The 25,592-nt window shown below is 37.0% G+C and overlaps 1 protein-coding gene across 11 annotated transcripts in view; it reads right to left on the bottom strand.

The window, feature by feature from the left end:
- The window catches only part of KIF21A (kinesin family member 21A), a 150,425-nt gene extending 126,854 nt beyond the window's left edge, over positions 1-23,571 (bottom strand). For 4 of the 11 annotated variants that reach the window (XM_074194846.1, XM_074194851.1, XM_074194844.1 and 1 more), the window contains exon 1: positions 23,221-23,569. In XM_074194846.1, coding sequence (XP_074050947.1) covers positions 23,221-23,264 — 44 coding nt within the window. In that variant the 5' untranslated portion in view covers positions 23,265-23,569. Of the gene's footprint in view, positions 1-23,220 lie in introns of all 11 variants that reach the window. The other 7 variants (XM_074194847.1, XM_074194852.1, XM_074194850.1 and 4 more) reach the window with 4 other exon arrangements.
- Between the last annotated feature and the right edge of the window lie 2,021 nt (positions 23,572-25,592).

Genomic DNA, 25,592 nt, shown 5'->3' on the forward strand with positions numbered 1-25,592 from the left:
AAATTCAGGATTAGATGGATTTACAAGTTACAAGTAAATTCCTTGAAACACACACACACACACACACACACACACACACACACACACACAGGATAAAACGAATAAACAAGTTAATTATATTGTGTTCAAAGTAACCATGCACAACAAACCAACTAACTAAATTTATATGCTTCAAACTACCCCAAAATTATTTTACAGAGCTGGGAAAAACAATAACAAAATTTCTCTTGAAAAATAAAAGATCAAGAATATCAAGGAATATAGTGGAAAAAACACAAAGGAAGGTAGCCTAGCCACATGAGAACTAAAACTATATGTAAAAAAGCAAATATCAAAATTATTTGCTATTACCTCTTCTCAGAAGTTCAGAGAGCTTGGACAACGCTGAGAAATCTGTTATGACAATGCTATCCACATCCAGACAAAGAAAAACCAAAAAAACCCTACAGAATCTTACTGACCACTACATTTGTTTCAAAATTTTCTTATGTTTTCCTTTCCTATTTCATGGTTTTGTTTCTTTTCACTTTGTCCTAATACAGAAAATAAGTAATCTGTTAACATGTTAAACACAAATGTATATGTACAATGTTCACCAGATTATTTCCTGTTAATGAGAGGGAGGTGGGAAAGGAGGGCAGAAGGAAATTATGTAACTTATAAACATGCATATGTAGGTGTTGAAAACCTTTCATAACATGTAACTGGAAAAATAAAATAAAATATGAATTTGGAAAAACAAAACTATTTGGCATTCATTGACTAAAGAGTTATGAATCAGAATATAAATATGAAAATTAAGATCTAATTTTGACCTTACCTTTGGAATATGGTATGAGATTTTAGTCTATATCTAGTTTCTACCATACTGTTTTCCATTTTTCCCAGCACTTTTTATCAATTAATGAGGCATAATCCCCAAAACTTGGATCTTTGAGTTTATCATGTACTAAGCCCATTAACTAGAAAGCAATTTGTATCTCATTTATTCACTGATCCATCACTCTATTTCTTAGCCAGTACCAAACTGTTTTAATAATTAACAATTTATAATACAATTTAAAATCTGGTATACCTAAAACATTTCCTTCACATTTTTTTTAATTCATTCCCTTGATATATTTGAAGTTTTGTTCTTACAGATGAATTCTGTTATGGTTTTTTCAAGTTCTATAAAATAATTTTTGATAGTTTAATTGGTATGGCATAAATAGATTAATTTAGGTAGAATTGTCATTTTTTATTATATTGGTTCAGACTACTAAATGTTTTATAGTTGTGTTCTTGGGTTTGTCTATTTTAAACTGTCTAGAGGTATTTTAAAAGGAATTTATCTTTCTATTTCTAGTTGCTGGGCTTTCTTGGGCATATATGAAAATGCCAATGGATTTATGTGGGATTACTTTGTATCCTGCAACTTTGCTAAAGCTGTTAATAAGTTCAAATATTTTTAGTATATTTTCTAAGTTTCTCTAAGTATAACATCATATCATCCAAAGAATAATTTTTTTTTCCTTCTAATTAGTTCAATTTGTTCTTCTCTTATTGCTAAAGCCAACATTTCTAGTTGAATAATAGTGGTGATAATGGACTTACTTCTTTGTACTCCAATTATATTGGGAAGGCTTCTAACTTATCCCCATTATAGATGTGTGGGATAAAAATCCACTTAAAAAATATTGAGAAACTTCTCTAAGCAAAAAAGGGGAAAAAAGTTTATTTTGGCTTTTCTTGAGAGAAGGGCACACTCCAAGTCTCATAAAGGTAGTGAAGATCAAGGATCTGAGACAAATTGACAGTCAAGCAATATTATATGGTATAACATGATCCACTCCTCCTCTATAACCTCCCTCTCTGACGACTCATTGGTTAGTCCTCAGTTACACTCTACTCACGAAAATCTATCCCAGCAGCAAAGAAAAGAATGAAAAGTTTTCATAAAATATTACCTCACCATACTGATGGTGAGAACATCAAAAAGACTTATAATGGCCTTATATGTCTATCTAAATGAAATAATATGAGTATGCAAGGTCTTCTAACTATCTTCCTAGTCAGTAAAAATAGTCTTATCATCAATCAAGAGGCTTATCATACAAATACTTTAGGAATGATAATTTGTTCTTTCTTTAATATTTCTTAACCCTGAGAGGACTTCACTAGGAATATTAACCCTGAATTAATTGGGAATATTCCATTCACAGATAATGCTGGCATTTAAGGTCAGCTCCATTTATTCCTATGCTCTCTGGTGCTTTGTTGTTTTGGGGTTTTTTTTAGGTTTTAGCAAGGCAATGGGGTTAAATGGTTTGCCCAAGGCCACACAGCTAGGTAATTATTAAGTGCCTGAGACTGGATTTTAACTCAGGTACTCCTGACTCCTGGGCTGGTGCTCTATCCACTGCCTAGCCACCCCCCACCCCGTGTTTTTAAAAGGAATGAGCATTATATTTTGTGAAAGGCTTTTTTTCTGCCTCCACTGAAATAATACGATTTCTATATACTGCTGAATTGTCTTTGCTAATATTTAAATTTTTTGCATCAACACTCATGAGAGGAAATTGGTCTGTAAATTTCTTTCTGTTTTGGCTCTCCCACTTTTAGGTATCAGCACCAAATCTGTGTCATAAAAGAAATTCCTTCTTCACTTATTTTTTCAAATAATCTATGAAGCACTGGGATTAATTGCTCTTCAGAGATTTGGCTGACTTCACTTATGAATCCATTTGGCCCTAAAAATTTTTTTTTAGAAAGTTCATTGATGGTTTATTCAGTTTCTTTTTTCCAAAATGAGATTAATTAAATATTCTATTTCTTTTTCTGTTAATCTGGGTAATTTATATTTTTATAGATATTCTTCCATTTCATTTAGATTGTCAAATTACTGGCATATAATTTGGCAAAGTAGATCCTAACAATTGTCTTAATTTCCTCTTCACTGGTGGTAAATTCACTCCTTTCAATTTGATACTAGTGATTTGGTTTTCCTCTTTCCTTTTGTAAATCAAATTAACCAATGGCTTTTTTATTTTGTTGGCTTTCTCATAAGAGCTTCTGATTTTATTTATTAATTTAATAGTTTTCTTGTTTTCAAATTTTATTAATATCTCCTTTGATTTTCAGAATTTTCAATTTGGAGTTTAATTATGGATTTGTAAATTGTTTTTTCTTAAGTTTTTGCAAGGCAAATGGGGTTAAATGGCTTGCCCAAGGTCACACAGCTAGGTAATTATTAAGTGTCTGAGGCTAGATTTGAACTCAGGGCTGGTGCTCTAGCCACTGCGCCACCTAGCCACCCCTAATTATGGATTTTTGATCTGTTCTTCTAGCTTTTTTTTAATTGTACACCCAATTCACTGATCTACTTTTCCCTCTATTTTATTAATGTAAGCAACTAGAGATATATATTTTCCCCAAGATATTGCTTTGGCTACATCCTATAAATTTTTGTATACTGTCTCTACTATTATTTGTTCTTTGATTCACTTATTTTTAGGATTAGATTATTTAGATTCTGTTAAATTTTTAATCTATCTTTTCATTACCCATTATTGAATGTAATTATTTTGTAATACGATCTGAAAAGAATGCATCTACTATTTCTGCTTTTCTGCATTTGGTTGTGAGATTTGTACATTCTAATACATGGCCAATTTTTGAGTAGATGCCAAGAACTGCTGGGTAAAAAAGTATGTTCTTTTCTACTATTATATCTAATTTTTCTAAAATTCTATTCATCTCTTTAACTTCTTTCTTATTTACTTTTTGTTAGATTCATCTACTTATAAGAGGGGAAAGTTGAGGCTTCCCCATTAGTATGGGTTTACTGTCTAATTTTTCTTTTAACTGATTCAGTTGTTCTTCAAAAATTAGATGGCATTTGGTACCATTGGGTGCATAATATGTTTAGTATCGATATTATTTCACTGTCTGTGGTACCTTTCAGCCAGATAATGATTTTGTTCCTTATCTCTTTTAATTAGATCTATTTTTGCTTTTGCTTTGTCTGAGATCTTTGTTGCCACCCCTTCTTTTTTTATTTCAGCAATAAATTCTGCTCCACTCCCTTACCTCTATACTCCATGTATTTCTCTGTTTTTAGATATTTCTTGTAAACAACATACTAAAGGAGTCTAATTTTTAATCCATTGTGCTATCCATTTCCATGTAATGGATGAGTTCATTCCTTTCACATTTATAGCTATTAAACTGTGTATTTCCTTCCATGCTCACAAGTGTTTTATTTCTGATCACTACCTCTCCCAATCCACCCTCCCTTTTCTCAGTTCCCCCTTTCTATTATTCCCATTCCCTTTTATCTCTTTATAGGTTAAGATAGATTCCTATATTCACCTAAGCATGAATGTTATTTCCTCTCTGAGTCAATTCTATTAAGATTTAAGCTTTGCCCAACACCAGTCCCCTATCTTCCCTCTATTATAAAAATTATTTTATGTGAAATAATTTACCCATTCTATCTCCCCCCCCCCCCCACTTCCTTCTTCTAATGCAAACTTCTTTCTCACCCATTTATTTTGGGTTTTTTTGGGGAGGGTTATCATACTCTCAAAGCCACCTTATAGCCACACCTCTGTCTAGTATTCTTCTAATTGCCCTAATAGTAATAAAATTGAGTTATAATATTATTTTATCTTATAGAAATATAAACACTTTAACCTTATTGGATCTCATGTTTTCTTTTTCTCACTTCTTGAGTCTTGAATTTGAAGATCAAATTTTTATGTAGCTCTAGTCTTTAATAGGAATGAGAAAGTCCTCTATTTCATTAGATATTCATTTTCACCATGAAAGAGTTGATTCTTAGTTGTAGTAATCTTAACTTCTTTGCCTTTTAGACTACCACATTACAAAACTGCCCCTGCTGCCACTGACCACAGTGCCCTCCCCCCGCCAGGGACCCAGGCACCCAGCAGGGCTGTTCCCGGATGACTGGAGCCAGTTTCCTCCAGCAACCAGCATGGCCTGGACTGTGCTACAGCTCTTTCCAATCCCAGTAGAATAGATCCTTCCAGAAAATTGTTTCACGCAGTCTTTCTGTGGGTTCCACCACTCTAGAATTTGGTTAGAGTCATAATTTAGAGTAGTCTTGAGGAGAACTTCCAACTTGATATGGCCTTCTAGTAGTCCAATAATACTTAAGATTGATTTTCTGGGACAGTTATTTCTCCAAAAAGAAATTTCACATTTTCTTTGTTTTTTTTTTAATTTTGTCTTATTCTATCCTAAAGACTTATAGAATTATTTATTAGCTTCCATCTAATTTTTAAGGAATTTTCTCTTTTTTCTTTTTCTTTTTAAGTTTTTGCAAGGCAAATAGGGTTAAGTGGCTTGCCCAAGGCCACACAGCTAGGTAATTAGTAAGTGCCTGAGGCTGGATTTGAACTCAGATACTCCTGACTCTAGGGCTGGTGCTCTATCCACTGTGCCACCTAGTTACCCCAGGAATTATTTTCTTCAATGAGCATTTTACAGTTCTTTTTCCATGCTGACTTTTTTTCCACGATTCTCATTTTATTCTTATTTCTTTGCAAAATTTTTCTTCTATTCTCTAATTTGCATTTTAAAATCATTTTAAAGTTCTTAAAAGAAGACAACAGTGTTTATACCTTGATGCTCCTCCCTGTCACCATAGTAACTTTATGTAGTCAAGTTCTTTTTTGTTGTTGTTTTTGTTAATTTTTTTCTGTCCAATTTGTGACTGGGTGTTTTCATGTGAGAACTAGGTTCTGGTCCTACACTATTCAAACTTTATGTGCTAGAACATAAGGTCTTTCTGGGCTTCAGGGCCTATTTGCTTCCCTTCTGGCTTGGGGGGGGGGGGGGCTGAAAGCTGGGAGTGATAGGATACAGGTCTTCCTATTGGCCAACCCTAAGCATGGGGTTTTGTTGCTGGTTGCTGGCCCTGGTTTTGGTTTATCCCAAGGACATGGGGTTTCCATGGAAACAGGATCTCCTGGTGAGTCAGGGGCTATGGTCTTGATGTTGGTAGCCTCAGGGTAGAAGTCTCCCTGTTGACCACTCCTGGAGAGTGAGAGGTCAAGGACTTGCCATTGGCCTGTTCTGGGGGTGGGACCACTAGAGTAGGGTCTGGGTGTGTGCAGCATAGACTGCTGGCTTGCCCCAGGCCCCCGGCTGTGATACTGGCCTCAGAAACTTACTAATTACCTAGCTGTGTGACCTTGGGCAAGTCACTTAACCCCACTGGCTTGAAAAAAACAAATTTTTAAAAGAAGGGAGGGAGACTAGTTTCTTGCTCTAAGGTGAATTTTGAAGCTGAATATTGCTATGGGCTGCCATTTTGAAGTTGCATGTTGCTATAATTATAGGTCTATAAAAGCTGCTAAGTTAGGCAACTGGAAAAAAAAGAGACAAAACTAATATTTATTATGGATGATTTTTTATTTCAAAATTTTGTTTTTACTAATTGAAAAGCATTTATGTCATGTCCCTTGCATATTGCTCTCAACACTAAAAGAAATTTCTAAAATTTCTGATCTTTTCCTACTGAGTCTATTAAAAAACAGTTTATGAGCAGCAAGGTGGTGCAGTGGATAAAGCACCGGCCCTAGAGTCAGGAGTACCTTGGTTCAAATCTAGTCTCAGACACTTAATAATTACCTAGCTGTATGGCCTTGGGCAAGCCATTTAACCCCATTTTCCTTGAAAAAAACTAAAAAACAAAACAAAACAAGAAACAGTTTGCATGCACCTTGGACAGAGTCCAGAGCTACTCCAGCTTCCTCATACTGATGTAAAATGGGGGGGGGGGGGGCACCAGAGACCTGAAAGTGCTGTCCCTTCCAATGGGTATTGATGTATACCACTACACTGATTATGTGGTCAGATGATGTTAGAGGAGCAAAGGTCCTAGATCAAATGGTGCACATAAAAAGAACAAAGGCTAAAAAAACAATCCTAAGAAAATCCAAACTACTTAGCCAAATTTGGGGAACTACAATGTGCAGGGAAAAACCCACAATACTCCAGGCAAAATCCAAAATAAACTACTGACACTCACTTACCCAAAATCTAAGAAGGAAGCCTATGGACTCCTCAGGTTTTGTAGCATTCACATTACCCAGCTAGGTACATTTTAATGGTCTCCATCTACCAAGATAGTCACAGGTCTTCCTCTTTCAAATGGAATCCAGAAAAAGCTATAGCCTTATAAGACAGCTAAGGAAGCTGCTGACTTTACAAGAAATCAAGACACAATACTTCAAAACCAAAAGAATGAAAAATTAGAAGAAAATGAGAATATTTCATTGAAAAAATAACTGATCTGGAAAACAGATTCAAGAAAGATAATTTTAAAATTATTGGAATATCTGAAAGTCATGATTCAGGAAAAGTGCCTTGACATCCTTTTTAAAGAATTCGTACAGGAAAATTGCCCTGATATCCTAGAAGCAGAGGGCAAAATAGAAATGGAGAGAATCCACTGAGCTCCCCCAGAAAGAGATCCCCCCAAAAAAACCTCAAAAATATTGTAGCCAAGTTCCAGAACTCCCAAGTCAAAGAGAAAATATTACAAGCAGCCAGAAGGACACAATTCAAATATCATGGAGCTGCAGTCAGGGTCACACAGGACTTAACAGCAACTACATTAAAGGCTCTTAGGGCTTGGAATATAATATTCCAGAAAGCAAGAGCTTGAAATGCAATCGAGAATCAACTACCCAGCAAAACTGAACATCCTCTTCCAGGGAAAAAAGATGGACTTTCAATTAACCAGGGGAATTTCAAATGTTCCTGTTGAAATGGCCAGAACTGAACAGAAAATTTGATCTTCAAATACAGGACTCAGATGTAACATAGAGAGTGGAGGAGAAGGGGAAAATATGAGGGACTTAATGATGATGAACTACATGTATTCCCTATATAGAAAAATGATACTGATAATACTCATCTGAACCTTCTCATTTAATAGAGAAGGTAGGAGGAGCTTTCATAGATGAAGCACAGGAGAGAGCTGAATTTGAAGATATAATATACTGTAAAAGTAGAGTCAATGGCTAAAAGGGAAATATAATGGGAGTAAGAGAAAGGAGAGGTGGAATAGGCTAAGATATTTCATATAAGTTTTTTTATTACAATGAGCTACTGCAATGATAAGGAAGGGGGGAAGGGGAAGGGGAATAAGGGGAACCTTTGCTCTCATCAGAGGTGGCTAGGAGAGGAAACAGCATATATACTCAATGGGGTATAGACATCTAGAGTAAGAAGGAGAGAAGGGGAATGGGGGAAATGTGGGTGATAGTGGAGAGGGTGGACTATGAGGTGAGAGTGGTCAAATATAACACATTTTCTTTTTTACTTCTGGCAAGGGGCTGGGACCTGTCTGGGAATACAGGTCCAGGTGGATGCTGGGCCTTAGGAGTGGTAGGTGGGCTTAGGGCCTCTTGGTGCCAGGGCGGGATCTGTCTGCTGCACCACTCAACTACCCTACAGCACATTTAAGAAGAGGGACAGAGTGAAAGGAGAGAGAAAACATAGTATATGTTAGTGGGGAAGGGGAAGTACGAATGGAGAGAGTTGTGATCAGCAGTGGCAATAGTGGAAAAATATGGAAGTAGCTTTTGTGATGGACTTAGCATAAAGAATGTGATCCACCCAAGACAGAGCTGGAGGTGTTGGAACAAAGACTCAAGCACATTTTTTATCGATATTGTTTTGGGGGGAGATTAAATACCTAAACAACCCAATCTCAGAAAAAGAAATTCAACAAGCCATTACTGAACTCCCTAAAAAAAATCTCCAGGGCCTGATGGATTCACAAGTGAATTCTACCAAACATTTAAGGAACAATTGGTTCCAATCCTATATAAACTCTTTGGAAAAATAGGGAAAGATGGAACTCTGCCTAACTCTTTCTATGAAACAAGTAGGATTTATTCCAGGAATGCAGGGTTGGTTCAATATTAGGAAAACTGTTAGTATACTCAATTATATCAATAACAAACCTATCAGAAACCATATCATCATATCAATAGATGGTGAAAAAGCTTTTGACAAAATACAGCATCCATTGCTATTAAAAACACTAAAGAGTGTAGGAATAAATGGACTGTTCCTTAAAATAATTAGCAGTATCTATCTGAAACCATCAACAAGCATTATACTCAATGGGGAGAGGCTAGAGGCATTCCCAATAAGATCAGGGGTTAAACAGGGGTGCCCATTATCACCACTACTATTCAATATTGTATTAGAAATGTTAGCATCAGCAATTAGAGAAGAAAAAGAAATTAAAGGAATTAGAATTGGGAAGGAAGAGATAAAACTCTCACTATTCACAGATGACATGATGGTCTACCTAAAGAATCCCAAGAAATCATCTAAAAAACTACTGGAAACAATTAGCAATTTTAGCAAAGTTGCAGGTTATAAAATAAACCCCCATAAATCCTCAACTTTCCTATATATGTCTAGCAAGAAACGGCAGAAAGAGCTAGAAAGAGAAATTCCATTCAAAGCAACCTCAGACAGTATAAAATACTTAGGAGTCTATTTGCCAAGACAGACTCAGAATCTTTTTGAAAACAATTATAAAACACTTCTCACACAAATTAAATCAGATTTAAATAACTGGGCAAATATCAACTGCTCATGGATAGGGAGAGCTAATATAATAAAAATGACAATTCTACCAAAACTAAACTATCTGTTTAGTGCCCTACCAATCAAAATTCCAAAAAATTACTTTAATGAGCTAGAAAAAATTGTAAGTAAATTCATATGGAGAAATAAAAAGTCAAGAATTGCCAGGAGCTTAATGAAAAAAATGCAAACGAAGGTGGCTTAGCACTACCCGATCTAAAATTATATTATAAAGCATCAATCATCAAAACTATTTGGTATTGGCTAAGAAATAGAGTGGTGGACCAGTGGAATAGACTAGGTATAAAAGCAGGAGAGGGTTATAGTAATCTGCTGTTTGATAAACCCAAAGAGTCAGGCCACCAGGATAAAAACTCCCTCTTTGATAAAAACTGCTGGGATAATTGGAAGTTAGTATGGAAGAAACTTAGATTAGACCAACACCTCACACCCTTTACCAAGATAAGATCCAAATGGTTACAGGACATAGACATAAAAAACAATACTATAAGCAAATTAGAAGATCAAGGACTAGTCTACCTGTCAGATCTATGGAAAGGGGAACAGTTTATGACTAAGGAAGAGTTGGAGAACATCACAAAAAACCAATTAGATGATTTCGATTACATTAAATTAAAAAGTTTTTGCACAGGTAAAACCAATGCAATCAAAATCAAAAGAAAAGTAGTAAATTGGGAAACAATCTTTACAACTAATGATTCTGACAGAGGACTCATTTCTAAAATATACAGAGAACTGAGTCATATTTTTAAAACAAAAAGCCACTCCCCAATTGACAAATGGTCAAAGGATATGCAAAGGCAATTTACAGATGAGGAGATCAAAGAAACCCATAGCCATATGAAAAAATGCTCTAAATCATTATTAGAGAAATGCAAATTGAAGCTTCGTTGAGGTACCACCTCACACCTCTCAGATTGGCCAGTATGACCAGGAAGGATAATGATCATTGTTGGAAGGGATGTGGGAAATCTGGGACACTATTACACTGTTGGTGGAGCTGTGAACTCATCCAATCCTTCTGGAGAGCTATTTGGAACTATGCAACAAAGGGCAACAAAAATGTGCATACCCTTTGACCCAGCAATACCACTACTGGGTCTATACTCTGAAGAGATGAGGAAAAAGGGTAAAAACATTTCTTGTACAAAAATATTTATAGTAGCCCTGTTTGTGGTGGCAAAGAATTGGAAATCCAGTAAATGTCCTTCAATTGGGGAATGGTTTAGCAAGCTGTGGTATATGTATGTCATGGAATATTATTGTTCTATTAGAAATTAGGAGGGACGGGATTTCAGAGAAACCTGGAGGGATTTGCATGAACTGATGCTGAGTGAGATGAGCAGAACCAGAAAAACACTGTACACCCTAACAGCAACATGGGAGTGATGTTCAACCTTGAAGGACTTGCTCATTCCATCAGCACAACAATTGGGAACAATTTTTGGCTGTCTGCAAAGGAGAGTACCATCTGTATCCAGATAAGGAGCTGTGGAGTTTGAACAAAGTACAAGGACTATTCCCTTTAATTCGGAAAAAAAAAAAACCCAGATGTCTTATGGTTTGATCTGGTTACCTCTGAGAATTCTGTTCTCTTTAAGGATATGATTTCTCTCTCATCACACCCAATTTGGATCGAGGTACAACATGGAAACAAAGTAAAGACTAACGGAGTGCTATCTGTGGGGGTGGGGGGGAGGGAAGCAAGATTGGGGGAAAACTATAAAACTCAAATAATATCTTTAATAAAAATTAAAAAAATTAAAAAATTAAAAAATTAAAAAAATGCCCAGAGGGTGGCTAGGTGGCGCAGTGGATAGAGCACCGGCCCTGAAGTCAAGAGTACCTGAGTTCAAATCTGGCCTCAGACACTATTACCTGTGTGGCCTTGGGCAAGCCACTTAACCCCATTGCCTTGCAAAAACCTAAAAAAAAAAAAAAAAGCCCAAATTCAGAGTATATCAGAATCATTAGAAAGGGAAACTATCATTCACTGATGTTCTCTAGGGAGATTCTATATATTTCTCAGGTTTATAGACTGAATGGAGTTGGTATCTATTGTGGTAGCAATTTTTCACCCTAATTTAAATTTTAATTCTAGATTCAAATTTTCTGAAATTTGGCACTGAATATACTTTTGATTCTGCACACTTCATCGTGTTTCAATATTAAAAGTGTCTCAGTCTTGATCTAACATGTAAAAGAAATGCTTACAGAGTCCTGTGCAGATTCAGAAGTGTTTGGGTTGTGTTGATATAACCTGGTAAACTATGCTTCCAACTTATGCTTGTAACTCTTAGGATATCTGGATCTAGATCCCAGTGGTTGATCATGTTTTAGATACAAATGTTTTAGATACATTGTACCTAGGTCCATTATTGTTAATTTTATTTTTAGGAATGGCTCAACCAAAAGCATCTTCTCCTTTCCCTTCCTCCTAATATGTTAACTAACACGGAAGAACAAAATGTTACCCAAGTACAGGTACAGGAAATAAGAAAAAATGAGTACCAAAAGAGATGGCTAATTACACAAAACAAGAGGAAAGAGGTCATAAACTCCCTCTTCTCAAACCCTACAGTTGCCAAACCCAGAATATCTAGCAGTAGTTCACATTTCATAGAATCTATTCCCAGAACCAGAATATCCAAAATGTAAAGCAGTCTTTGACATACCTTCACATCTTCTTATTGGGAGAGGAACTAAAGTACAGCTGTATAATAATTAAAAGAAACACCCCAAAATACTGTTTTCTCTCACAACATATGAAGACATCATCACAGGTCACACTATTGCCTTTATCATCCTGTGCCTTTCTTGGCAATTTAGATATAGTCATAGTGAGATGCTGACACTACACAGCATTCACAAAGTTTCGCAATAGCCAGAGCAAGAGGAGAACTGGATCAGTTTTCAATGAGAAAAGAGAATAAGAAAAGGAACAAGTAGGAACTAGTAAGGACCAGCAGAAACCTGAGTTAATAGCTAGTCTCTTATCTGATAAAGGAGGAATTTAAAACTAAGAAAGGATAATGACAGAATAAGTAAAGTGCTTTGCAAATCATATAGCAGGATATAAGTGCTATTATCAGTATCATTACTACTATTGTTACCACCATTACCTAAAGTCATATAACTAAGATAATATCATTTGATAGAATATATAGTGAATTTTTAATGAGATCTAAGTACAAATTCTGACTCAGATACTTATACTTTTCAGCCTGAGTTTCCACATCTTTAAAAAAAAGTTAATAGTTGGACCTTTTATCTTCTGGGGTCTGTGAGGTGACAACAATGAATAAAGTGCTTCCTGAAGTCAGGAAGACCTGAAGATATTTACTTACTATGAGCTTCTGGGGAACTGTTAACTTCTATCAAACTCAATTTCTTCTTTGTAAAGCTCTTAGCACCCTGTCTGAAAGAGTGTTTTAAAAACCTCTTAGAGGAGCAGCTATGGGGCACAATGGTTAAAGCACTGGCCCTGGAGTCAGGAGGATCTGAGTTCAAATCCAGCCTCAAAACACATAATAATTACCTAGCTATGTGATCTTGGGCAAGTCACTTAACCCCATTGCCTTGCAAAAAAAAAAACACACAAAAAACCCTTCTTATTCTGTTTCTGTCTCCCCTTCCCCCACCCACCCATTTTGTAAACTTAACAGCACTATAGTATTATGAAACTTATTCAACAAATAATTTTCTTAACCAACTATTATATATAAGACCTGGTTGTAGGCTCTGATTATACAGGAAAAAAAGATGAATAAAAGTAGTTATTGTTGCCCCTCTCAATTGCTGCTTATGGTGGGATGGGAAGGAGGAAGAAGAGAGGAGAAAGGTACAAGGCTATTATGAAGAGCTTCAAAAGCCAAACAGAGGATTTCATATCTGATCCTGGAGATATTAGGAAGTCACTGGAATTTAGTAAGTAAGGGGTTGACATTTTAAGACTTGTACTTTAGGAATATCACCTTGATAGCCAAGTGGAAGATGGCATGGACTAGGAAAACATGATTGCAGCAGTTGAAGCCTGAGGTGATGAGGACTTATACCAGCGTGATGGTAATGTCAGACGGAGAAAAGGCAGTAGGCATGAAAGATGGGTGGGCTGAACTGACAAGATTTAGCAGGGATGGGGGATGGGGGGTGAGAGAATTGTCAAATATGACACCTGAGTTAGGAATAGTTAGAGATAGTTAGCAAAGAAATAGGAGAAGTTTTGTGGCAAGTGGAAATTGGAGGAAGATAAGGAGTTCTGTTTCAGAGCTTCAATAACTAAAATATATTGATAAAAGGACAAAATAATGACTACATGAACCTCAAAACATGTTAGTATTTTAAATTGCAGTTGTTGTTCAGTTATTCCAGTCATGTCCAACTCTCCAAGATCCCATCTGGGTAGAGATACTGGAGTAGTTTGCAATTTCCTTCTCCAGATCATTCTACAGATGAGGAACTAAGGCAGACAGAGTTAAATGACTTGCCAAATCTGAATTAAGAAAAAAGAATCTTCCTGATTTACTGACTTCAGGACCAGCACACTATCCACTGAACTACCTCATTGCTTACCTTGAAGTTGAGATCTAATTTTTTAAAGATTCATTAGGACATCATTCACAGGAAAAACTAAGACAGCTAGGTGGCTCAAGATTTAGAGTACTGTACCTATAGCAAGGAAGATCTGAGTTCAAATTTCACATGACTCTGGGCAAATCACTTTACCCCTCATTGTCTCAGTTTTATCAACTGTAAAGTTGATAAATAAATAAACCTCTCAGTATTGTTGGGAAGAATAAATTAGATAATATTTATGAAGGTTATAAATAGCTTGAGACAACTTAGTCCAGCGTGATTAAAATGGTTTTAAATATATCTTATTTGTATTTATTATATCTTATTTTTATCTTATATTTATCTACTATTTTTATAGTTATTATATCTTAACAATATGGCAAACCTCTCTCATGGTGGGGTGGGGAAATACCAAAATGCAAGGTCTTTTATGCACTTTGAAAGGCTTTGTTCCTACCAACTGGGCTGAGGACACAAATCTAATTGATACATTGGTTTCTAAACATTTCCCCTCCCTGTTCATTATACTAATGAGCAAGAACAGCTAGATCTCCTTGAGCATGCACAAAGGAGAAGGTCAAGACTAGGTTAAATTAAAAATAGGTGGGGAAATTTTTGATCAAATGAAGGCTAAATCTTTTATCTTAACTCAGTACCTGCCCATTGGTAACAATATAGGCAGACCCTAATCTTTGAAATGTAAACTACCAATCTCCCTTCACATTCTTGTGGAACCCAAACACCCAGATATTCCTCATATGAAATATTTAAAATATTGAATGCAAAATACCTATAATATTATAGGTGGTAGCTATTATCATGATTATTCTTTCTTTATTCCAAATTCAAATTCTCCTTTGAGCAAGAAATATGAATAATTTTTAAATGAATAAAATGGTTTTTTGCTATATAAAACTTCTCTTTATATGCTCCATATTTTCAAGCACGCATAGTCAGAGTAAGTAGCATATCTTACCTTACTCTGAAGCTCATATGACAAAATGGCATGTCTAATTTTGACAGAAAATAGTATGACCAATAAACATTTATAGTCATTGTCACAGAAAGGAGCTACATAGCTGTTTGTGAAAAATTAGCACAATTTCTTTCTGGGAAAGTGGAAAGAATAGGGTAAGTTATGAAGGACTACCTACTTGTTGGTTTAACTGCCAAAAACACTTTCAGACTTCACTGAACTGGAATTTCGGGTGCATCTTTTCCTTCACTATAATTAGGCCCCCAAAATTTCTACCAATTAACATGCAAGAAAGAAAAAGTACGAAAACATTAAAGAAATATTTTAGCTATATCTGAAAACTATATATAAACCAATACTGCAGAACTCAAAATTTTCCCATATTCTTATAATTCATTTTTAAAATCATTTTCAACTGGATCTCCAAACATTTCAAATTTGTTTTCCCTTTCCCACTTGAACATTAAGTCAAATGATATGTTAAAAAAAAAAAAACCTAAACTAAAATGCCAAAGGGAGGTGTCTAAAAAGAAGAAAACCAAGCATATCCTTTAGTAAAATAAGAATCCTTTTATGATGCTAACATCTAGTTAGTACTCCTTAATTGCAGGTTTATTATTTCCTCCTCCAGTGTGCCCCCATTTTACTGCTGAGGAACTGAAGCAAATACGGATTATATGACTGGCCCAGAGTCAAACACACTATTAAGAGTCTAAGGTCAAATCTGAACTCAGATCTTCCTGACTCTAGGCCCAGTGCTCTTATGTTCTACATCAATTTACAAATATAAACTCATTTGATCTGCACAACCAAAAAATGAAATCTGAAATTCAGGTATTATTATTATTGCAATTTCACATATGAAGAAACTGAGGTTGAAAGTAATTTCTCTAAAATCACATATCTAATAAGTGAGGGCCTTACATAATACCAGATTTCCTTAAACCAAATCAGATTTACTTTTGAATGTGTTAACTGCATTTTTTTATTTACTTAAAAGAAAACTATAGTTTGCTGAATTAGAATCTCTAGATTTCTATCTGAAACCATCAACAAGTATTATATTCAATGGGGAAAGGCTAGAGGCATTCCCAATAAGAGCAGGGGTGAAACAAAGGTGCCCATTATCACCACTACTATTCAATATCATATTAGAAATGTTAGCTTCAGCAATTAGAGAAGAAAAAGAAATTGTAGGAATTAGAATTAGGAAGGAAGAGACAAATCTCTCACTCTTTGCAGATGACACGATGGTCTACCTAGAGAATCCCAAGAAATCATCCAGAAATCTACTGGAAACGATTAGCAATTTTAGCAACCTTACAATATATAAAATAAACCCTCATAAATCCTCAACTTTTCTATATATCTCTAGCAAGATACCACAGGAAGAGCTAGAAAGAGAAATCCCATCCAAAGTAACCTCAGACAATATAAAATACCTGGGAGTCTATTTGCCAAGACAGACTCAGAAATTTGTTGAAAACAATTATAAAATACTTCTCACACAATTTAAATTAGATTTAAATAACTGGATAAATAACAACTATCCATGGATAGATAGAGCTAATATAATAAAAATGACAATTCTACCAAAACTGAACTATCTGTTTACTGCCCTACTAATCAAAATTCCAAAAAATTACTTTGAATTAGAAAAAGTTGTAAGTAAATTCATATGGAGAAATAAAAAGTAAGGAATTTCCAGGGATTTAATGAAAAAAAGTGCAAAAGGGGGCTTAACCCTACCTGATCTAAAATTGTATTATAAAGCATCAGTCATCAAAACTGCTTGGTATTGGCTAAGAAATAGAGTGGCGGACCAGTGGAATACACAAGGTGCAAAAGCAGGAAATGATTATAGTAATCTGCTGTTTGATAAACCCAAAGAGTTCAGCTATTGGGATAAAAACTCTCTCTTTGATAAAAACTGCTGGGAAAATTGAAAGTTAACATGGAAGAAACTTAAATTAGACCAACACCTCACACCCTTTACCAAGATAAGATCCAAATGGATACAGGATTTAGACATAAAAAAACAATACTATAAGCAAATTAGAAGATCAAGACTATTTTACCTGTCAGATCTATGGAAAGGGAAACAGTTTATGACTAAGGAAGAGATGGAGAACACCAAAAACAAACTAGATGATTTCAATTACATTAAATTAAAAAGCTTTTGCACAGATAAAACCACTGTAACCAAGATCAAAAGAAATGTAAACTGGGAAACAATCTTTACAACTAATGATTCTGACAAAGGACTCATTTCTAAAATATACAGAGAACTCAGTCTTATTTTTTTTTAAAAAGCCATTCCCCAATTGACAAATGGTCAAAGGATATGTAAAGGCAATTTATAGATGAGGAAATCAAAGCAAACCATAGTCATATGAAAAATTGCTCTAAATCATTATTTATTAGAGAAATGCAAATTAAAGCTTCTCTGAGGTACCACCTCACTCCTCTCAGACTGGCCAATATGAGGAGTAAGGATAATGATCATTGTGGGAAGGGTTGTGGGAAATCTGGAACACTATTACATTGTTGGTGGAACTGTGAACTCATCCAACCTTTCTGGAGAGAAATTTGGACTATGCCCAAAGGGCAACAAAAATGTGCATACCCTTTGATTCCATAATACCACTACTGTGGTGTATACTCTGAAGAAATGATTGAAAAAGGGTAAAAACATCACTTGTACAAAATATTCATAGCAGCTCTGTTTGTGGTGGCAAAGAATTGGAAATCAAGTAAATGCCCTTCAATTGGGGAATGGCTTAGCAAACCATGATATATATGTGTGTGTGTGTGTGTGTGTGTGTGTACACACATATATATGTATATATACATATATATGTCATGGAACACTATTGTTCCATTAGAAACCAGGAGGGATGGCAATTCAGGGAAGCCTGGAGGCTTTTTTGCATCATCCTTTGCATGAACTGATGCTAAGCGAGATGAGCAGAACCAGAAAAACACCCTAACAGCAACATGAGGGCTATGATCAACCTTGATGGACTTACTCATTCCATCAGTGCAACAATCAGGGACAATTTGGGGCCATCTGCAGTGAAGAATACCATCCTTACCCAGATAAAGAATCATGGAGTTTGAACAAAGTTCAAGGATTATTCCCTTTAATTTAGGGGGAAAAAAACAGATATCATATTGTCTGATCTTGTTATCTCTTATACTTTTTGTTTCTTCCCTAAGGATATGATTTCTCTCTCATCACACTCAATTTGGATCACTGCACAACATGGAAACAAAGTAAAGACTGACAAAATTGCTTTCTGTGGGGGGGTGGGGGAAGGGAAGTAAGAATGGGGGCAAAATTGTAAAACTCAAAATAAATCAAATCTTTAATATATGTAAAAAAAATAAAATGAAAATCTGGAGACTAAAAAAAAGAATCTCTAGATTTCCTTCCAACTATAAATCCTATAACACTAAGATCAATCTTTGTCCTTATATCTCTATTTGAGAGTCCTTTCTTTTGTTACCAAAGTATAACTCAATATTCAGTGGAACCATGATCTTATTAATGTAGTATTCCTTCCATTAGCTAAAGATTCAAACGCATCAATCCACACCCCATTCTCTATAATTCATATCAACCTCTAGATTCTCCAGAGAGGATCTATCCAATGGAAACTTTCAAAGAAAAATACTAAATGGGGGCAGCAAGGTGGCACAGTGGATGGAGTATTGACCCTGAAGTCAAGAAGTGCTGAATAAAAAAGACAGACTCACTCAGTTGACATTTACAAACTGTATGATCCTGGGGAAATCATTTAACCTCAACTTCTTCAAAAAAAAAAAAGTACTAAATGAAGTGACACAGTGCCAATCCTGGAGTCAGGAAGACTCATTTTCCAGAGATCAAATCTGGCCTCAGAAACAGCAATAGTGTGAACCTAAGCAAGTCATTCTATCCTGGTTTGCCTCAGTTTACTCATCTGAAAATGAACTGAAAAAAGGCAAACTGCAGTATGCTAGCCAAGAAGACCCCCAAAGGAATGGTGACAAAGAGTTGGAAACAAATGAAAATAACTAAACAAGAAAACTAAACAGTTCAATTTTTTTTTCTTTTGGAAAAAGTATGTCCAAAAGGGCATTTTTCTCTGGAAAAATAAATTTGGTATGTTAAAATGCACCAGATAAAAAAAAATACACCAGGTTTTTTGAAACTAAATATTTTATCTGAAAGTTCCCCATCAATGCCAACCCAACATTAGTCTGAAAGGTTAATAAAGAAACACGCTTCAAATCACTTTATCAATCTTTTTTACACTTTTCTTCATAAAATTTGGGTGTCAGGTAGTACAAGCTTAAAGATGGGGGAAATAAAACTCCTATACATCATATCATAAGCATAAAAAAAGAATAATAACTATTAAAATTAAATCTATCCTACAGGTTTAGATTAATAAACCATATTTATAAAACTAGATTAATAACCTAATAGGTTATGTAAATAATTTATTAAAATTAAAATGACCGCATTGCACAAAATTCAAAATCAGATTCAAAGATACATATTATTAACTCCTGAACCAAGTAGGAAACAAAGCAATTTCTTCTGCATCTAATTTTTTTTCAAGACTGACGTATTTTTGGAGTTGATATCTTTTATGGAATATGTCATATCCTTAGGGAAAATAATGTCAACTTCACTGAGTCAATCCTTTGAGGACAAGAAGTTTACTGGGCACAATTCCTAATAAAGTCCAAAATTTTAATTATTTATATTATGGCAGAGGAACTTTCTTGACCTGGGGGTTTCCATTGTCAAAGAAATAACATACCCTTTCCCTACTATCTTATAAGATACTTATTTTTACAGTAAATTGTTTTTATTCAGTTAATAACATTGTCACTTTCAGCATATATTTTTTGTCAATTTAATTCAATAAATATTTATTAAAATTAATATGTGTTTATTATTAAATTAAAATATACTAGATATTGAGGATACAAAGACAAAGATGACAGAGTCTATGGTTTCAAAAATCTTACAATCTATTTGAAGGATACAAATTAGAATTTACAGGAGCAAAAGAGACAACCAGACAAAGTGTGATAAGAAAATATGAAGAGAGAGAATATATAAAAGTTCCAAATTGGGGTGGCTAGGTGGAGCAGTGGATAAAGCACCAGCCCTGGAGTCAGTAGTACCTGAGTTCAAATCCATCCTCAGACACTTAATAATTACCTAGCTGTGTGGCCTTGGGCAAGCTACTTTAACCCCATTTGCCTTGCAAATAGCCTAAAAAAATTTTTTTTAAAAGTTCCAAATCTCCTTATGAAAAACAATCTATAATCATGAATATTTCAAAATTTTGAATTTTAAAATTTTAAAAACCACTCCAGAAAACTACATATCACACAGAGTCCATTCATCAAGGTTTTTATGGTAGGCAGTTACTCAAGGAAAACATAAATATTAACAGACCAAAAATGAATAATAATTTAGCCTCTAACCAAAAGAAATTTATAATACAGTAGGGAACAAATATAATAATAATTAGAATACAAAGTATGACAAATGAAAGAAGTACAAAACAAAGTGTGATATTTCACACAAGGGAAAAATTATTTCTTGCTTGGGAACAGGTGAAAAGGTGGTTGGAGGATGAACAAGGGAAGAAAACAAGGGAAAGTTACATGGAGGAGGCAGCATTTGACCTAAACCTTGAAGAATGTAAAGGTGAATTTAGAGAAGCAGTAGTCTCTTAGTATTAGAAATGGTATGGTAAAAGAAAGAACATGTCCCCGAAAAGCCAGTAGCCTAGAGTGGCTGAAGTATGGGATAGGTGCTGTAGTATTAAGCAAAGCTGGAACCAGATTATGAAGTGTTCTGAAAGCCAGACTTTAGAGTTTATTTTTGGATACTAGGAAACAATGTTTTCAATGTCTCTTCCCAAAGCATTTAAATTTAGCTTTTAAAATAATTCCTGTTTTTATATAGCAAACTGATCTAAAAGTAAAGTGTTTGTTTTCTTAGTCTAGGAATACAGTAGGCAGTAGAGTGGAACAGTATTACCCATGACCATGTTATTCTGTGCCTGACTCCCTTCCATTTTAAGAGACAGGGACTAAACTTGTAATTACATTAGCACAGGAATCAACTAGGTGGAGAAACTCTGCAATTTAACACTTCTCTTCAACTTACAGTCTTAGAGGCTAAGAAGTTAAGTGACTTAGGTCACTCTCCATTCACTAAAGAATGATGTTTCTATACAAGAAATGTAATAGTAAAAAGGAGAAAAGAATAATTCTCTCCATGACCTTGGATTATTTAAGATCTGTATTGATCTTGGACAAAACTCTGTCCAGGTCTTAATTTCTTCACCTAGACAGTAGGGCTGACAATCAGGATCATAGATTTTAGAGTTGAAAGAAACATCAGAAGCCATCAATTCTAAGCTCTCGTTTTTCATATGGGGTCCAAGGAGATTAAAAGACTCACCCCACATAGATGGTAAAGCATTAGACAAGATTAGAAAAGTCAAGCCCTCTGACCCAAAAGCCATGTTCTTTTCATTGTATGGTGCCTGCTCCCCTTCCTCCAGTCTAATGGGACTAGTTGCCTTACAGTCAACTAAGATCTCACTCATATAGTTCTAAATTCTATGCTTCAAAGAACCAAGGAATGTAATTATATAAGCAGCTGTAGAGAGGAAATAAAAGTTGCGTACATCAGAACTACAAAAATTTCCTAATATTCATGTCTCAACTCAAAAATGATGTTAAGAATTTTTAACCATAAAAACTGAAAGTTATGAGGATTAATTACAGTTTTTCCAACTTAAAAACAGTCACTAATGCTATTATCGTGTACAAATAATTGAAGTTAGAATTTTCTTAGGTTTTCAGAAACTATACAAATTGTACTGGGCATTCACTCTTTTCACCTCTGATGTAGCACATTTGTCTTAAAGATAGATAAAGATGCGTATATATGCAAATAAAATATGTATATATTTAATTTCACATCAGGTATCTTGGGAATGGATTTATATTTCTCCTAAAGAAAAAAAGGATCCAAGAGAGTACTTAGCTAAATTAATGCATTTATTCTATCCTGAAAACTTCATTAATTTTTCAGACACTGCACAATGATGTTGCAATTTTCCAAAAACACAACTGTCATAGCTTTAGTTTCAGAGAATAATAAGTGAAATTTTAAGCTATAAAGTCGAAAACATTCAATAAGGTTATGCATTCTCTTAGAATTTGCTGGTCCACACTGCATACTTGGTATGTGACATTAAATATTATTTTGGAACTACTCTCTTTAACCTCAGAATGTTGCATTTATTCACCAGATTACCTATTTAATTCCTCTACTACAGAAGGGATGATAATTTTCCTCCGGTTACATATGTATTATAATAGTTCCCACACAATAGAATGCCCAAACAAATATGTTCACATAAACACAAAACAAAAATCTCTCAGGCTTCTGTTTTTTTTCAAATGCCTAATACAGCATAAAGATGTGAGGACTTTGAGTTATTTAATAGTCGAGAAGGCCTTGGGTAAGCTGTTGTTTTTGTTTCACACGGCTCATGCATGGGTGATGGTCAATAATAATAAAACAACAAGTCCCCTAGGAGGGAGGCCGATGACAACAAGCCGAGCAGGACAGGCAGTCGCCAAGGGCGGCCAACATTTAGTAAATTGACCATTGTGTGTACTGAGGGTGGGAGGAGGGAGGAGAGAGAAATCTAATTGTCTCCCAGGGAAATCGGACACCACAGCTCGGGCGGGGCGGCCACCTGCAAAATCTATGAAGCCAAGAAGAAATCGGAATTATAGAGGGCGCGTGTAGACACGTACAGAAGAGAGGGGAGGGGGAGGGGAGGGGAGGGGGGCGAGACAGCCAGTGATTCCATCAGTGACCGGTCCAAAGGGCCGCCCGCCGCGGCCGGAGCCGCCGGTCCGGACCCCCAGAACGCAATCAGCTCCGCTCTCCTATCACACGCACCCCCCGACACCCCGCCTCTCCTTCTTACCTGACAGCCACCCTCACCGAGCTCTCGTCCTGGGCCCCCCACATGCTCCCGGAGCCCCGCGCCCGGCCCGGGCCCGAGGCGGTGGATTAGGGCGGCTCTGGCCCCGGAGCCCTCCGCTGCCCTGAGGCCCGAGGGAGGGAGGGGGCCTCGCCGCAGAGACAGGCGGACAGGCGGAGGCGGGAGGCGGAGGCCGCGGCTCACCTCCAAAACGTCCCTGCCATGTTGGATGACTGACTGGGAGCCGCCGACAAACCAGCGGAGGAGGAGGCGGGGAGCGGGATGCACCCACCCCTCTTTCAGAGGCCGCCCCTCTTCTCCTCCCCCCAAAGTTTAAATGGATGGCGAGCTCAGTCCCCAGCTCCGCAGCCCCGCAGCAGCCCAGCTGACCCGCAGCGGGCCCGCCCCCTCCTCCTGGGCCCGGCCCTGGGCCCGGCCCGGCCCCTCCTCCTGGGCCCGGCCCGCCCCCTCCTCCTCCTGGGCCCGGACCTGGGCCCGGCCCGCCCCCTCCTCCTCCTGGGCCCGGCCCGACCCCTCCTCCTCCTGGGCCCGGACCTGGGCCCGGCCCGGCCCCTCCTCCTGGGCCCGGCCCGCCCCCTCCTGCTCCTGGGCCCGGCCCGCCCCCTCCTCCTCCTGGGCCCGGACCTGGGCCCGGCCCGCCCCCTCCTCCTCCTGGGCCCGGACCTGGGCCCGGCCCGGCCCCTCCTCCTGGGCCCGGCCCGGCCCCTCCTCCTGGGCCCGGCCCGCCCCCTCCTCCTGGGCCCGGCCCGCGGCCTCCCGGCGGGCGTGCCGCAGGCTCCGCCTGCTCCCAGGTTCCCGGCGCCGCAGTGCGTCAGTGGCTGCGGCCGCCCCGGCCCGCCTTTCTTTCCCACGCCCTGCTATGCGGGCTCCCAGAGAGCGGCGGGGAACCTTCAAATGGACGCGCTCGCCTCTTCCCACGCCTGCAGCAAGGGCTTGAAACTAGGCAGCCGGCGCCCGCGCAGTCCGGCCTTTGTTTTCATCCCTAGCTTGTACACTGGTCTCCCCATACTAGGCTTTATCAAAACAAGCCACCTCCTGGGCTCTCCAACACCGCCCCCCTGCTCATTTCTCCACACCCAGCATCCTCCTGGCCACAACTCTCTCCTGGCAGGCCGGCGTTTTCAGGTACCTTAGCACTATGCTCCCCGACTTTACCAATCAGTTACAGTGTGTAGCAGTGGAGGTAAAAAGGGAAATCATCTATTCTGAGAAACTTTATTAGATTACACTTTCAAATCCCTGCATCTTTGGATATCTGGAATTCTCAGAACTCTAATATGAATTAATGAAGTAAATTCTTCATCGAGTAATAGTAACTCCAGGGATCTGTCAATCACCCAATCTCTTTGCCTTTTGTGATAATACTATTATTTTGCTTCCATGAACCGTTTTTTGTTCTTCAGTTGTATTAGACGCTTCCCGACCCTTTTTGAGGGTTTTCTTGGCAAAGATGTTGGACTGGCTTCCCATTTCTTTCTCCAGCTCATTTTACAGATGAGGAAACTGAAGCAAATCAGGTTAAGTGGTCTTGTCTAAGGTCACATAGCTAATCCCAGGGCAAATTTGAACTCAGGAAGATGAGTCTTTCTGACTCCAGGCCTGGTTGTCCACCCACTGGAAATCTTCAATTTCTTTATCTTTAGCTATATCACAGTCTATTTTTTCTGAAACACCTTATACATCACTACAAATAAACGAATTTATATAACAAAGTCTAGCAGCATTAATTGCACTGGCAATATTCAAATAAATGCAGTATTCAAAGTCCAGACTGTAATAATAAAAAAAGTATAAAACAACAGATAGACTAGGTAAATAGAAAAAACAGTAACACCCTATAGCCTTTCTGCCCATCTATCTGCTCTTTTTTTAGTTTTGCTTTTCTAATTTATGAAATAAAGCATTTCCATAACATAATTTTTAAAAAGATGATTGCACATGTTACTCTGTTACATACAACCTGCTATTCTTTTAAATATATAATAAAGTTATATAAATTTCTTTTTTTCTTTTTCTCTTCTCTCCCCCAAATGGCTACCATTAGACTCAAATAGCTATATATATGTAAAATCATTCTATATACACATTTATTTATCTATTAACAATACTTTCACATTCACCCTCCTAAGCACATTCTGATGTCACTGATCTGCTCAAGAGTCTTCAGTGAATGACTATTCTCCTCAACCTGAAATATAAGTAGTTCAAAATATAACCCAAACTCTCTGTTCAGTCATTTTGATGAAGAGAATTAGGAATCCAGGAAATTTGTAATTATAAATAAATTTTGTAATCTTTTATACTATTAAACTTTGTTAAGGTATGGAATGCTGCCTGCTCCTGAGATGTAAATC

The sequence above is a fragment of the Macrotis lagotis genome, chromosome 7 (assembly GCF_037893015.1).
Source record: "Macrotis lagotis isolate mMagLag1 chromosome 7, bilby.v1.9.chrom.fasta, whole genome shotgun sequence".
Lineage (NCBI taxonomy): Eukaryota > Metazoa > Chordata > Mammalia > Peramelemorphia > Peramelidae > Macrotis > Macrotis lagotis.